The sequence below is a fragment of the Atta colombica genome, unplaced genomic scaffold (assembly GCF_001594045.1).
Source record: "Atta colombica isolate Treedump-2 unplaced genomic scaffold, Acol1.0 scaffold248, whole genome shotgun sequence".
Lineage (NCBI taxonomy): Eukaryota > Metazoa > Arthropoda > Insecta > Hymenoptera > Formicidae > Atta > Atta colombica.
Window position 1 is genome coordinate 554,825 of NW_017259346.1, and position 15,806 is coordinate 570,630.

The 15,806-nt window shown below is 30.4% G+C and overlaps 2 protein-coding genes across 2 annotated transcripts in view; one reads left to right on the top strand and one right to left on the bottom strand.

Moving 5' to 3' along the window:
* Positions 1-12,689, top strand: LOC108688896 (transmembrane protein 205). Its single transcript, XM_018195434.1, has 4 exons — positions 1-635; positions 11,122-11,312; positions 11,448-11,611; positions 11,776-12,689. Exons 1-4 carry the CDS (start codon positions 352-354, stop codon positions 12,061-12,063), a joined length of 927 nt encoding a protein of 308 aa, XP_018050923.1. The 5' UTR covers positions 1-351; the 3' UTR covers positions 12,064-12,689.
* Positions 12,690-13,918: 1,229 nt separating this feature from the next.
* Positions 13,919-15,806, bottom strand: part of LOC108688916 (DDB1- and CUL4-associated factor 7) — a 2,827-nt gene continuing 939 nt past the window's right edge. The window contains 2 exon segments of the mRNA XM_018195460.1: positions 13,919-14,236; positions 14,882-15,467. Coding sequence (XP_018050949.1) covers positions 14,002-14,236; positions 14,882-15,467 — 821 coding nt within the window. The 3' untranslated portion in view covers positions 13,919-14,001.

Here is a 15,806-nt window from a genome sequence, read left to right on the forward strand (position 1 = left end):
CGCACTCTATAACGAATGAAAGAAAGAGAAAGAGCGGGTGTTGAATTTTTCTCCTTTGCTTTAATTCTCCCTCTGCCGCGCACCACGTCGCACGATTCGCGACACACGACTACACGAGTCGACGTGATTGGCCACCCTCGGAGGATAGTCGTCTATCATCGACGAAGCTGACACATTCAGTTCATAGAAATCATCAGGCGCACGAGGATATAAAGAGAACTGTCCCATTCGAAGATTAGCCGTCTTCCAACGTGGACCAGAAGTAATCAGAAGCAGTCGAGAGTCAAGAGATAATCAAGAGCTTGATTATCGTCTAATTGTATCTAGATAAATCAAAAACGAAACGCTAATATGTGCGTACGTACGTTGATTGGTAACGAGACGAGTGAGCCGATTGCGCCGATCACTGATTCGAAGCAATGCAACAAGTCCCGTGTCAAGGAGAAATACATCAAGCTCTACGAAGAGATGATAGAGAAGGAGAAGCTCCAGCGTCAACGAGAACAAGCGGAGAACGCGCTCTTCCTACCCGACTTGGCCGATGATGTCCTGGTCGCCAGCACTAATCACTATAGTCAGATACTGAAGAAGCTGTCTACGTATTACGAGGTCATGCGCCGCTCCAAAGTGTTTAAGTAAGTATAAAACGATTCTCCTTCTGGTTTTCAGCATAAAAACTGAGTTGAAGAAATGAAGAAATGATTTTTCTTATTCGAAGACTGTTTTTTTCGTCAGATCTCTTTGACTCTCGTCTCATCTGTTGTGCTTCGCTTTCTTCTATCACAGGTTCTGCGACGACGAATCTGGGTAATATGGAGCCAGCTAGGCGTACGTGAGCTCTTCAGGTCGGTGCGAGGTCCTTGCGCCTGCGAGGATCTCGTGTATACGCAATTCGTGGGCGTAGTCTTATCTTGTAGGTCATTCACGCTTGCTAATTTTATAGACGAAAGTTTTTTTTTTTATTAACGGAAGTGTATTATAATCATCATGACTTTATTTGTCATTTCTAAATTCTTTCTGAAATTCAGTTCTTCATTTTTAAATAAGAAATAAATAATTTGTTATCTTTTAATTCATAAATTCTTTAAATTTAATTCTTTATTTTTAAGTGATAAATATTATAAATAGATCCAAAAGTTAATTAATAATTTGGTAATCTTTTAATTTTGTTATGATAAATAAATAATTTGTCTTTATTAAATTCTTGATTTTAAATGACACAGAAAGATATGATGATGATACATGATTTTATGTAATACTTGAGTACACATCTGTTGCGCGTCACTGTTTTCGGGAAGTTCCCATAGCAAAGCATCATTACTTACTATTAATAATCTTGAAATACGATTTGCAAGAACTCGATGTGTGCAGTGTCTTCATATGCGATATTCTTGCAAATTAAAGCAAAGTGAAATCGCTTCATTATAGCCATTCTCGTTACGTGTTACTCGAGACATATATGGCGATATCAATGAATGCGGACAATATGTGTAATGTAACGCAAATCTATGCAAAAAAATAATATTCTTTATATATTTTTTTCTAGGCATGTATTCTCATAGATTCGTTTCAGTAGTTTTTCGGGAAATTTGTTATGTCGGAGTTATTACAATCGGGAATAAATTATTTCCATGATAGTTATAGCTCCAAACTTATTGGACAGAATCATATCGATGCATCAACATTGTATAAAATTTCGATGATAAGCATGTCTCGCTATCGAGGAGCAAAGGTTTGTCGCGATTCGGAGCAAAGTTGGAGCACGAAATATGACTCCGATTAGGAATTTTTTTCACGACTATCTTTACATAGAAAATCAAATCTTAAAACTTCTAGATGATCTTAGAAATCTTAATTTAATGTCACATAAAAAAACAAACACAATAGTTAAGGAGGTACAATTGATATTTTAAAATAAAAAATTATTTGAGTTTTACAAATAATTCTAGATCACAAATTTTTGTCTTAGACTTAGATTTTTGGTACTATTTTTAACATTTTAATTTATAAATATAATAAAAATAAGTAAATTAATAAACAATAAAAATGTATTGTTTAATGAAAATAGAATGTTATAAACTTTATATAATTTGTTTAAAGTTTGTATATAGTTTGTTTAAAGTATAAATATTAAATATTAATATATACTATATAGATCGTATCTCCTTAGCAAAACGACCACAATTGAGTAAAGCAATAACGTAAGCAATAACAAATAAAAAAATATTGATTTGCTTACAACTTTTCTGTATACAACTATCTCAAGAAATAAGATAATCACAAATACATGTATCTTATGTTTATTTTCAGAAGTAAAAAGAGAAATCCAATTCTTGAGTTTCTTATTTTCTAAGACAGATGCAAAAAGTAACTTCCAAAAATTGCAAGTTATTTACATATTGCTGTCACTATTTCATGAAATGATTTTGTTGAAGTATTTAAAAATTTAATTAGATATAGATAGATATAGAAATAATATTTTTGGCCATCAAAATATCTATGTAGGAAACTCAAGCATAATGAACAATATATTGCAAAATGTTTTGACATTTTTGCAACCAATTTGAGCGTCCTACATAATTATTTTGATGATCCAGTAAAATTATTTTTAGATTTATATGTTAGTTAGTTAAATTTTTAAATACTTCAGCAAAACTATTTTTTCTGTATTTCTAATAATATGCATATGTACATTTTAATAACGCATGATAAGATTTAATTAATTCTAGTATCGCAATTGGGAGGCGCGATAATACACTTCTAATAATCTAAGAGATATGTGCAGTCACACGAGTGTTTTTTAATTTTATCGAAATAGATCTAGAGTAAAAAAAAAATCACTTATCATTGACGCAATAAACATATACACACGCATCTTAGAGTGTTTTTAATCGGAATTGAATTTCTACATTCATACAAACGCTATTCAATGGATGATGCAAGAGAGATCGATGACGTACAATAAATTCCAATAAAAAATTATTCACGTTTTCTCAAGAAATCTTATGTGTAGTTGCACGTATGTCATCAATGTATTTTCTCATTTACGCGACTCTGTCTTAACTCGATGCTAATCTTTGGTCTATTTCCGAGTCATTACACAGCAAAGATTAACGGTAAAGTGCGTAAAAAACTTTTTATCAATCGCTATCAAAACATCCTCTAATTGCCTTTATATTTAATGGAACGAAACGTTTGGTTTAAAAAAAAAGATTAAATTATCCTTGACATACTACGAAAACTTTATTATAATTATTTTAATTTTTTTATGCACATTTGCATAAAAATTAAAATCTGGAATTAAAGATATTTCTATTTCTATTATTATAATCATTTTAATTTCTTGTATGCACATTTGCATACTGCACATAAAAACTAAAATCTGGAATTAAAAATACTTCTATTTTTATACATTACGTGCTTTCGCTAAAGATCTTCAAATATTGCAAACAACGTACTATTTTCGGAGTTTCCTAATATCTCGTAAGTGATTTTTCTCCAAGGCCATCCTCGCGTTTTCTAGATATTTTTAAAACAATTTGATAATGAGCTTTGAGCGCAAACTTTAAAAAAAATAGAAACGTTTTACGATTCTCTTAATTTTTTTATCTTTAATAAAAAGATTAACACCGATAATGTTCCAGTAACATCCCAAGCATATTTCTTTCGAATATCCAGTAATCACTAATGATAACATCAATATTATAATTTCACACTCAACTAATAAATGTAATATAACATATGTTCAGAGATGAGAAGTAAGTAACGATGTGAAATTATAACATTGATGTGTTGGTGTTTACTGTTCTATATGTAAGGGATTACGTGATCGAGTAAGTCCTTCTGTCAATCACACCGCAATTATCCCGGGCGTTAACACTAGGCGTCCATAATTAGTCAATTATTAAGTATGTGATTATATGTCTGCGGCGTGTCTCGTGCCAGAGCGCAATGACTGCGTCTGCCACGTCATATATTCTCTACGGAAAACGTAGAGACGTGCGAATGGAATAATATAGCCTTGAAAAGGCCGTGCGTGTGAACAATGCATGGAATGAGCTTTTTTCGCTTTTCCTCCGAGGTCTCTCATCAATCTTCTTTTTTTATCACGTGCCACATTCTCTTAGGATTTATTTATATTCAGGTATTTCTTTTTATATCCTGTATTTTTAAAATTATATCTTTATCAATATGACACCTTTAATAAGATGTTCTTTTTTTATTTTCACTAAAGTGCTTTATTTTATATTATTGTTATTGTAATTTTATTACAGAGATGCGTATATATATTTGGTGCACAAGAACACAAGTACATGATTTCTATTATGTAATGATTGTTCAATGACTTAGTGGTTGTAATGATTTAGTAGGAGATTAAATTTTTGCTGAGTTTTATTTATCCTCGATGAATGAGGCAAAAATTTTTCTTAGAATTTTTTCTATAATTTTTTAGAATTTCTGAATTTCTGAATAAATAAACGTTCGAATTTTTCAAAACTTTTGCATAATTTTATAACTTTTTTGAAAATTTCTCAGATTTTTTTGTACAATATTTATTACACAAATTGAATCATTTTTCAGAAATATGTACTATTAAGAAAGTCTACATATTTTAGAATTTCATTACATTTCCGAAGAAAATTGAAATAAAATTTTGAGAAATTCAAGAGATATTTTGCAGAAATCTTTAATAAATATATGATATAAAAAATTTTCAAAAATATTACGAAGTATGAGAATTTTTTCACCAAGGTTCTTTTATTTTAGACATAAGATATAATTTAGTGCTGGAACAGTTATATGATTTTCACCGTGTAAGGACCATTCAAATGCAATTTAGTAGCAAATTAAATTTCTTCCTGAATGTTTCATCATATTAATTGTTACATCGTAAATTATCATTTTTTTCAATAATGTACATAATGCGTGCACTTTTCGCACGCCAGGCGTCAGTAATTTTTGTTTGCACAGCATAATGGAAGATAATGGACTTCCTTTCGCACTCTCTGGAATTGCATACGTGCGCATTCTCGGGACTGGTAATACAACTCCAATAAAAAGATATAATTACAGACTCCGAGTGCGTTGGGCGGCCGCAGAAACTCGTTCGTGCTACAAAGGCGTGGGGAAATATCTTGTCGCGGACGTTCTTTATTAAAAGGCCTGTTCCGTTGATCGATTATCCTAGGGTCTCGAAAATGCATCCTTGAAATCGTTTAATCATCTTTAATAATTACTTTCGCGAAATTAATACGATGACGGTATTTTGTACGTCAATCGGCCGATCAAAAAGAGATTATCTTATATTTATATATTACACATCATACATTTCCAAGAATATTATTATTATAATTAGATGCTGTAGATATGATGTATGCATACGAATCACTCCATTAAAACAAAGTCGTGTTATAATTGTTTCCCATTTCTACACGAGTTTACTTAACGACCTGATATTATCAGTATATTAGTAATAACTGATAATTTGATAACACACAATCGACATAGTCTCAAGGATTTCTATTTATAGATATTTCATTCTAAGCAAACAAACGAGTTTAGGAGGGTTTCTATCGGGAGACATGCCCAACAGGCGTTCTATTTGTCGCGTTGAACGTGTAGCTGGCTGTTCGCCAAGTTGTTCGACATCTTTTGCATCTCCAGAGAATCTGCAAATGAAGCTTGACTAAACGACTTTGTTCGTTTTGCAATGTTCCATTATGCCGCGCAGCCGGTTTGTCCATTAAGAACACGTCACTGCATGATGGATACTTATCATCTTTCTTCTTTTTAAACTATGAACTATTCGTTTATTATATAATCTACCATTTAATTTACTTATTTGATTATAATAAAGTTAATAAATGAATTATCAATAATAATAATTATAAATTTTATTGTCGAACAATCAAAAAATTTAAATTTCTAATGTGTCATCTGCAAATTTGAATTATTTTTATTAATTTTCGTTCTTTTTATACGAGTTATATCATTTTAGTTCCTTGAAACTAATTGATGCCTTCTAAATAACATAAATAAGCTTTACAGATCCTACATCAAATATTACAAATTTTTGTAAGCATCAGATCTCCGGAAAATTAATAATTAATTAATTATTATTATTAATAATTTATTAATTTATTAATTTATTATTAAATAATCTATATAGCCTGACTTAAGTAGCCTGAACGGAAAATTTTCAATGATTAGCAACATTTTACGTTTTCTTTTTTTTGCGTTTTTTTATGTTTTTTTAATTTCTTGCGTATTATATTAAAATTGATTTAACATACATATTTATCTACACAGAAGAATCATGCACTTGGCAATTGCAAAGTTAAAAGAGCTGTACTTTGAGATTAACGCGACAATGTTTAACAGCGATAAAACGAATTAAGACTCCAGATAGAGATTCGTGCAATAGAGATTCGCACATATCACTTCGCGTCATTAATAAAATCAGAGAGGACTGATTTTGCTAGTTCAGTCGCGAATCTAAGCGGCAGATCGTGCGTGCCTTCTCGCACGTTTCCCGGTGCCACTTGATAATGCCTGGCTCGGCTTGGTGCACCTACACGTGAATACACGCACACGCATAGGTGCGTCCGGCACATCCAATTACGGTCGTGTATCCGGACCTACGACCCCCCGCTCTCTCTTTTACCGAGCCTCTATCGCGGAACGGAAAGTTATTTTAAATTGAGAAGAGAGCTTCCGTTTTCCTCCTCATCAACGAAGTAAAAAATAAGAAAAATCAAAAAGTAGAAAATAGAAGAAAGCTAATAAATGAGAAGAAAGATAAATAGTAGTGAAAAACAGCGCATGCACATTTGTCCAAAATAAGAGAGGAGAGAGTGTGTGTGTGTGTGTGTGTGTGTGTGTGTGTGTGTGTGTGTGTGTGTGTGTGAATTTTTCTAATGCGCTGCGAGAAGAGAAAGTAACAAAAAATAGAATTGCAGAAAAAACGCTGTTGTATTGAAGTATCCAGCTAAAAGTTTAGCCAGATACAGATTTGAAAATAATTTCGTTCGAGTATTCAAATAATTATATGTATAGAACATTCAAGTTGGTAACAATCAGCTACTCAGCTGACATCAATTAAAAGTAACGTAAGTTATACAATATCTATATCTGTAACTGTTATATGATGTTATATGCTGCCATATATTATATTCAGGAGTATTTTTGGATAATGCTAAGTTAAAAAGATAAAAGTTAAGTTAAAAAGTTAAAAAGTTAATTAATTTTAACTTAACTTAGTTACATTTTAGATTCTTAACTTTTTAACTTAATTTAGTTACATTTATCAATAACTATTAATTTTTAATTTGAATTTTTTGAAATCAATTCTTAGATACAATGCGAAAGGCTAATGAGTATATAATTTAGTAATTTTATATTGTATAATCGTTACTTGTGCAAAAATAATCAGATTCTTTAATAAATAAACTGTAAGAAAGGAAAAATACGAAAAATTATGTAAAATAGTCAAACTTTTTTTTTTTAGTTGTTCGTCCAAAAAAAATTAACTTTTTAAAATTTAACTTTTAACTACTTATAATTATTTTTTTTATTAACTTAATTTTTAATTTAATTAATTTTATTATGGATTAACTTTATATTTTAATTATGTTAAATTTTCAAGGTTATTTAATTAACTTAACTTTAATTTAACTTAGTTAAAAAAAAAGTTAACTTATCCAATCCTGATTATATTACATTTATATTGTTGAGTGCGAAATTATATCATATAAATATATTTCTTTTAGTTGCTATCGACTGAGTAGAATATAAAAATTTTGCAACATTGTTCATATTATGACCTTCCTACATATTATTATTTTTGATGGTTCAACGAAATTATTTTCAAATTAATATCTATACTTAAAGTTTTAGATATTGCAGCAAAATTTTTCATTTTGAAAGCTTTATGGAAGCTTTATGGAAGATTATAATATCTCATTATCGTCAATCAACTCTGTATCATCGAGACATTTGTACTGAAACATATATTTTGATTACTATGCGCTTATTAAGATCGATGAAAAATCTAAGAAATAAAAGGATATATTTATATTCGTCTCCAATGAGATTCATCTTCCAATCCAAAAGGAACACACAAAAGGAACAATAAAAAATTAACTAACTTTATTTTGATTTTTAACATCAATAAGCAGTCAATTTTGTAACCAAAAATCATCATTCTGCCTTTTAAAGAATGATGTTAAAATAAAGTTATTTTGATTTTCTCTTGATTTGTGTTCCTTTAGATAGACGTAACGCATAATGCTTGATAAGCAAAAATTTTCGTCTCGCGCGCATCCGTTCGTGTCGAAATTTCGATTTGGTAATCTTGAGGAAAAGACAGCTGTAAAAAATTCACGGATAAGCGCGAATTTCCGTAATGACTGACCTCGTGATGATTAATCAACATTTCAAGGAAATTAGCGATTAATGCGATCACGCGCGTCGTATTGTCACAAATGTTTTTTATTGTTTTAATTATCATCGGACTAAGTTTCTTTCTCGGCAAGTGCACCCCTCGTGATTTATTCGCAAACATGAAATTAGTCCAAGGATGAAACACGCTTATATTTATTGGCGGCTCTTTTAATTGGTTAATGAAAGAGAAGTAATTTTTTTCATCGCGAACACATTTCTCTCATTTGCCTTACGCAATATTAATGCTATTGCGCAAATTATACGCCTCTGAAGATTATTTAGGTATATAATGACACGCAAAATTATTAAGTATCTTACTTGCGTCTGAAATTTCGCAAATGCTCGACATTAGTCGTTACAGAGAAAAAGATAATTATACAAGTTTTGTATGTTTTAAAATTAATATACATAAACTTGAATAAATTTTCTTATAGTTATTACAATTATAAAATAGATTATTCAATTTTATATATATGCGCGCGCGCGCGTGTGTGTATGTGTGTGTGTGTGTGTGTGTGTGTGTGTGTATACATTAATTGTACATATAAAATTTGTGTAGTTGCCATCATTACACTGAAAGAAAAGATTGGTTGCTGCAAGAAATTAGATAGTAAAATATGGGCATAGCATTTTTAATTGGCTGCAGCAGCCAATTTTTGATTGTGTTAGCCCATCCGCAATGTCAGTATAGGATTTCGATAGACTAACGCAACCAAAAATTGGCTGTTGCAACCAATCAAAATGCTATGCCATATTTTACCATCTATAATTTGTTGCAACAGTCAATCTTTTCAATGTATGTTTTTTTCTCTGGTAAACATAGTAATTATAAAGGTGATTTATGTCTAAAATTTCGCAAGTCGTTGCAACGACTAACGGTGAGTATTTGCGAAATTTTCATAAATCACTTTTATAATTACTACCACTATGTTTTTCTTTAAGTGTGGACTGCGCGAATAAAAAAAGCGCGATGCAAGTTTCGCGATGTTGAGAACATAATTATTTGTTACACGATTGATGAATAAACAAAGAAATTAAATCTGATTAAGTCTGATTAAGTTGTCATAGACGATAATTTCATGCTGAACTGTCATGCTAAACTGCATTTGGTTATACATGGATCAAGTCACGTATTAATTTTTGCAACGAGATTAGTAATTATTTTATAAAATAAAAGTTACATAGAAAACTGAATAGAATCTTAAATATTATATATGTTTCGTTTTCTATAAAACATAAATTTAAAATGCAATACGTATTTCGCTTTTTAGGAAATACAAAGAATTTATTGGAAATATATATTTATGCAAAAAGCAGGACACCATCTCGAAATGCTCGACCAGTGTCGTTCTTCATAAACTATATACAAGACACTTCGGAGAATTTCGAGAAAGGATCACGTACGCACGTGCACATACGTATGTACATGTACGTAAAGGAATTATTCGTTTTTTATAATTTTTAATGTATGCCACAGGCAATATGCGAATCTCAGCAGGAAGCGCCTGACGAAATTTAATAACGAGTTTGCCAGCTTCTCAAATTGCCTTTTTAGCATTCGGATCATATAAATCGCGGAATATAAATGTTGATAATTATATATTCTGCTCGTGTGATACTTGTTCATGTAATCTTAAAATAATTTTTTATATCTTTATTTTTTATATTTTATGTGTCACACCAAACCGATAACAATCCTGGTAAAATAAATTCTTATCATCTCATAATATTTTGAAGAAATTGTCATATTTAAAATTTATGAAGATTTCTAAAAAAAAAATGTCTTTTTTCAGAATTCACATATATAAAAGTTTTAAAAAAGATATCAATTTTCTAAGCACTTCTTAAAAGTTATAGCTATATAACAAAATCTGAGATATTTTCTAAAAAGTTTTAAGTTATACAAAGATTCTGAGAAATTCTGAAATTTACATAAGAATTCTGAAAAATTATATGAAGAATTTTAAGAAAAATTTTCATCAGAAAATTTCGACATAATAATTAAAGTAAAAGACATGTATGATGTAGTATTTTACATATGAATTCTTCAATTTGTTTAGAACGAGATACAGATGAATCTGTATAGACATTGATCACGATTGCTTATATTAGCAAAAAAACGCGGAACATTCCCAAGTGCATTCAATCTCGATGATTTTATTTGACTTTGACGTCATGGCACACGCATAAATCAACGCTAAGTGATGCGCGCTACCAGATTATCTAACATAGTTACACATGACGAAAATTGTCCCGGTCGTTGATATCGCGATATCGCGCGTATCTTGCAAAAAATTGTCTTAGGTTTATCAGCGATAACAATGAATGAGAAGAGATCTGACATCATTAAATCTAAATTGTGTATATAGTGATAGAAATTTTTACAGTTTTTATGTATTTTATTTTTTCAACTTCTTAATTTATTTTTTATTACAATTTATTACAATTTAATAATTGGCTGTAGAATATTTGAATAAAAATTTATTATTTGTTGCAAAACTATCTTTAATATCTACTTTCTTTAATTTTGATGTTTAATAAATTAGTTTTTATTTCTTGAGCTAATTTACTTTTTATTTCTATTACTTTTATTATAATTTTCTTCAATTGACTTATTCATAAAACTATTTCAAAATCAGGAGATTAAGATTTATTGAATTTGTAATTGTCATTTTGCAGGATCCTCTTTTACACAACACAGCCCGCACATGTAATCATGATCGCTGCAGTTTTATTCGTTACATCGGTTCTTTTCCCAATCAAAGAACGAATACAAAGCTCTAATCATTCTTCAAGAATGATGTCTTTTATTTATCTCACATCCTTCGTTATACACTTTGGTGCTCAAATTTGGATGACTTTTGTATCTGGTACGTATATAACTAAAAAAATATATTGAATATATTTTTAATAAAACGATATATAAAATGAAGTCTCGTGATCTATTTTTCTAATTGATTTAAATTGACTTTCTCTGAAATAATAGCTATACCATTTATTCGCAGGCCTGTCTTTATACTTTGCACTGCCACGACATGCATTCGGCGAAGTGCAGCGCGTTCTATTTCCAAGATACTTTACGATTAACGCGTGTTTAAGTCTTATCACGCTCCTTATATTTGTCAAGCATCATCCAACGCATACATGGGACTCTGAAATTGCTGTTCAGGTATATAAATAATGCCTTAAAATATTTAAAAGATAAAATACTTTAATTTTTCTCTGAAACGCGTAAATAATTCGTTTTATCTTAAATAAAAATAAATTATTAATTTAATTAATAAATTTAATAAATTCTTAGAAAAGTAAAAGTGAAATTTGTGTTACGTGCAGGTTGGTGCAATGTCCGGAGCTTTTTTCCTAGAGTTACTGATACGCCTCTATCTGACACCTCCGCTTCTCCAGCTGATCGTGCAGAAGAATAACTTCGAACGTGCTGCGGGCGTTGGCAACGAGATAGGCCGTCACAATCCTGGACCGCTCAAAAATTGTACGCATTACATGAAGATCCACCGAGCGTTTCGCCGAGTACATGTATGCATAGCTATGGGAAACATGCTCACTATGGCATGCACGGTACTTCATCTCTATTATATAGCGAGCAAATTATGCGCTTTGTAAGAATAATTTCAATCATAAAATTTATATATACATTTTTTTCGTGAGCTCAAAAAAGTTCTCGAAAAGAATATAGAATCTAGAAAATAATTTTGAGAAAAGCGTTGGTAGTAAGTACGTTAGTACGTGTCTCGTATGATAACTAAAGTTAAATGCATCGGAAATATTCAAATTCACCTGGTGCAAGATGTGATTTTTCCTGCCATTAAAATTAATTGCAAAAGACTGTACAACGAGAGTCTTTCAGTGCCTTGAATTTTAAACCTCGAACATATCGAGGTATTGGTGTACCTTGTACTCAGTAGTCTGAACTTACTCTAGGTTAAAATAGAGCAAGTATTCAGAAGACTACAATAGGTTTTATTTGCATAATGTAAGTCACATCGACTTATCCTCAGAACGCTAGCCAATTCAGAAGAGAATCAAGCTGAAGCGAAGGTAAAAGACCAGTTTTAATATTTCTCATAAATATGATCTGCTTATAATTCGTAGTGCTGTATAAATTATTGCTGAAAGTAGTGCGAAGCGTGTGCATGTAATTTGCGAGAATGTCTAGAGGTTGAGTGGACATAATTTATTCATCAGCACGAAGCGATCAAAATTTTTATGTAAATAATATATATCTCATACGAAACTATATCGATTCATTTATATCTGTGTATGACTTAAAATAGATATAAAATATTTTTATACATGTAATTTATATAAGCTTTAAGGCATGAATTCTTGCCAAAGCATATTTCTTTTATTATATCAGCACAAGAATAATTAAATTCTTGCGCTGAAAAATGTATTAATAATTAGATCAAAATATCTTATTTGCGAAAGTCGTGCTTGCTGTTTAATAACACTTCAAATTTAAAAAAAAAAAAATATTGAATTATTACGAATTTAAAATAATTATTACATTGGAAAATGCAATAAAAATATATTTACTCTGTATCAGAGTCAATGATATTTATTGAAATTGCACACTAAAAAAAATCGTATAGATATAAATGTAATAGTGATATGAACTGAAGGAATAAATCACTTTATATCGAATGAATTATAGGCTCATACATACACGGAGCTCATTACTGTAAATAACTGCATTCTATTCATTTAACATTTGTAAATTATGATATCTCATATAACAATATATGAGTATATAACTTTTTTTTATAATTTTTAGTCTATTAATTATTGATATACCTTCCCATAAATATCAACTCTAATCGAATATTTATGTAATACATCTTAAATTACCAATGAATATTATATGATATAAATTAAATTGGGAGTTTAATATTCCTATCAATGACAATATAATCGTCGAGTATACAGTATGTTCGCACGATGTCATTGTATGATATAATAACTTCACATATAAAAAATTTACACCTATATAAAAATCTGTACATTACATACTAATAATTGCAATCATACGATCACATTCTATGATATTAATTAACGCTACAATCTAATGATCCAATCTTTGCTCTAATAATAGTAAAATGGTTTTTTCCTATACCTAACTATATATAATATAACTCAATGACATTTAAAATGACTGATGCATAATTAATTACATATAATGATTTAAGTATCCATAACTGAGAAATCTTAATACTGAACAATTTCCAACAAGAGATATGATCGTGAATCTTTTCATTCTTATTTATTCTTATTAACATTGACAAATAACAAGGCCGAAATGATTTACTATATTACACTGTGTCGTCTGTCTCTTTTGTTGAAAGAAAAATGTTCACTATTATGTTTATAATATTTCTATAAACATATGTACAATTGTGAAACGCATTAAATAAAATGTTTTATAGTTGTCGTTTTCAGAACAAGCTATATACGTCTATTATATTAATAATAAAAAAGAAATTCTAATAGCAACATTCTCGAACATCTCGAAATGAAATAAATGCGTTTCAGTAAAGAAAACAATTATACTCGAAGAATCTCTGCCGCTTTATTGTAACAAATGGCTATCCAATCGGGTTGCGTGGCACCCCATTGAATTTGATTGACCTCGCCTTCTGCGGCAGTATAAGCGAGTATAGGATCCTCTATTGCTCTTGGCATTTGCTGTATATCCCAGATTAAAGCCTGATGATCATCACCGGCTGTGCAAATGTGACAGGATGAATGCGGGGCCCAGGCTATTCCATTAACACTGGCCCTGTTTAAAAATTAAAAGGAAAGAAATTAGTCAAAGAAATTTCTTAATCTTCCAAACATGATTTTGACATGATCAAAACGGACTAAAATCTACTGGATCATTTAATTATAGTCTTCTATTTATAATATAATTACTTTAATTATAATCTTCGGAACTGACTGTAAATCTATTGGATTCATTATGTACTATTTAGATAATACAGATTTCTATGAGTAAAAATAATTCAGCTTTTTCTATGAAGTGATGTTAAGATAAAATATACATTATATTTAAATTTACTACTATTATGTAGTTCTCTTAATTCTTGTATCTAGTACTATAGTAATTTTGCTGTTTTATACAAAAATGTTAAATAATTCAATTTTCTTTTTGTTACATCTGCAAATTTGGATTATTTTTCTAAAAATAAACACTTAGCTTATTCTTTTTATTATACGAGTTACATTATTTAAGTGCTTTGAAATTAATTAGTGTCTTTAATCAACATACATTAAATGGGCCTCGCAGTCAGTATCAATAACTGTGTTAGACATTAGCTTCGGAGAAAAGAAACTCAATATTACAAATATTTCTAGCGTTGTAATATTAACTTGTATATTATATTTTGTATATATAAATAATAATATTAAATCATTTTATATTGACCTGTGATTATTCAATCTTGCAACTGGCGTGCACGGTACTCGAACGTCCAGAATGATGACTTCGCAAGCGTCCATCGCTACAGTAGCGAGATAATTAGGATCTTGCTTGTTCCATGCTAATCGCAACAGCGGAGTGTGCTGCGGATCCTCATAGATAATTGTCGAATGCTCTAAGTGTCGTAAATCAAACATCCTCACGGATCCATCAGCACCGACAGAGGCGAACATGTCGCGGCCACCTCCGGCACGACTGAACGCGATATCATATACTTCCTTGTCATGTGCAATCAATTGCGTTTTCACGTGACCACTGACCATGTTTGTGACTCGACCCATAAGCTGCCCTGTTTCCAATCCCCAAATTGTACAGGTAGTATCGATGCTAGAAGTTCCGATTAGATTGGGATCCACCTCGTTCCAGTCGAAAGACGTAAGCGGTGCACAGAAATCTGAGTTCTTATTATTATTTAGGACACACTCCAAACGAGTCTCAGGTTCCGCAGCACGCCATACTCTCAGATAATCACCGGATGTGGCAAGAAGATCAGGAAGTTGACCTGGTAAAAATTTTATTTATTAAGTAGTGCAGCATAGCTACTTTATAATTAAATCACTTTGAAATTTCATAGTGTTAATCTGACCAATCTGACTATTCATCTGCAAAATTTCTTAGAACTGACTTAACTTTTTCGAATTCTGTTTGTAGATATACAATAGATATCCAAGGATCTTAGTCTATCAGTCTATATCTATCAAAATATACAATAAATCAAATCAATTGCTTATAAGGAAATCAAAAGATCAAGATCAATGAAATTCTTCTAGTAGTTATAGTTTTATTTTTTTACAGTTATATTTTTAATTACATTCATTATAAAGAATTTATTTGATTATTGACATAAAAATTACAAGAAAATTGAATATAT

Excerpts from the sequence above, each read along its gene's own strand:
- LOC108688896 (XM_018195434.1), top strand. The coding sequence starts at position 352 with ATGTGCGTACGTACGTTGATTGGTAACGAGACGAGTGAGCCGATTGCG. Across the intron at positions 636-11,121 it reads CGCCGCTCCAAAGTGTTTAA|GATCCTCTTTTACACAACAC; the intron begins GTAAGTATAAAA and ends GTCATTTTGCAG. Across the intron at positions 11,612-11,775 it reads ACTCTGAAATTGCTGTTCAG|GTTGGTGCAATGTCCGGAGC; the intron begins GTATATAAATAA and ends TGTTACGTGCAG.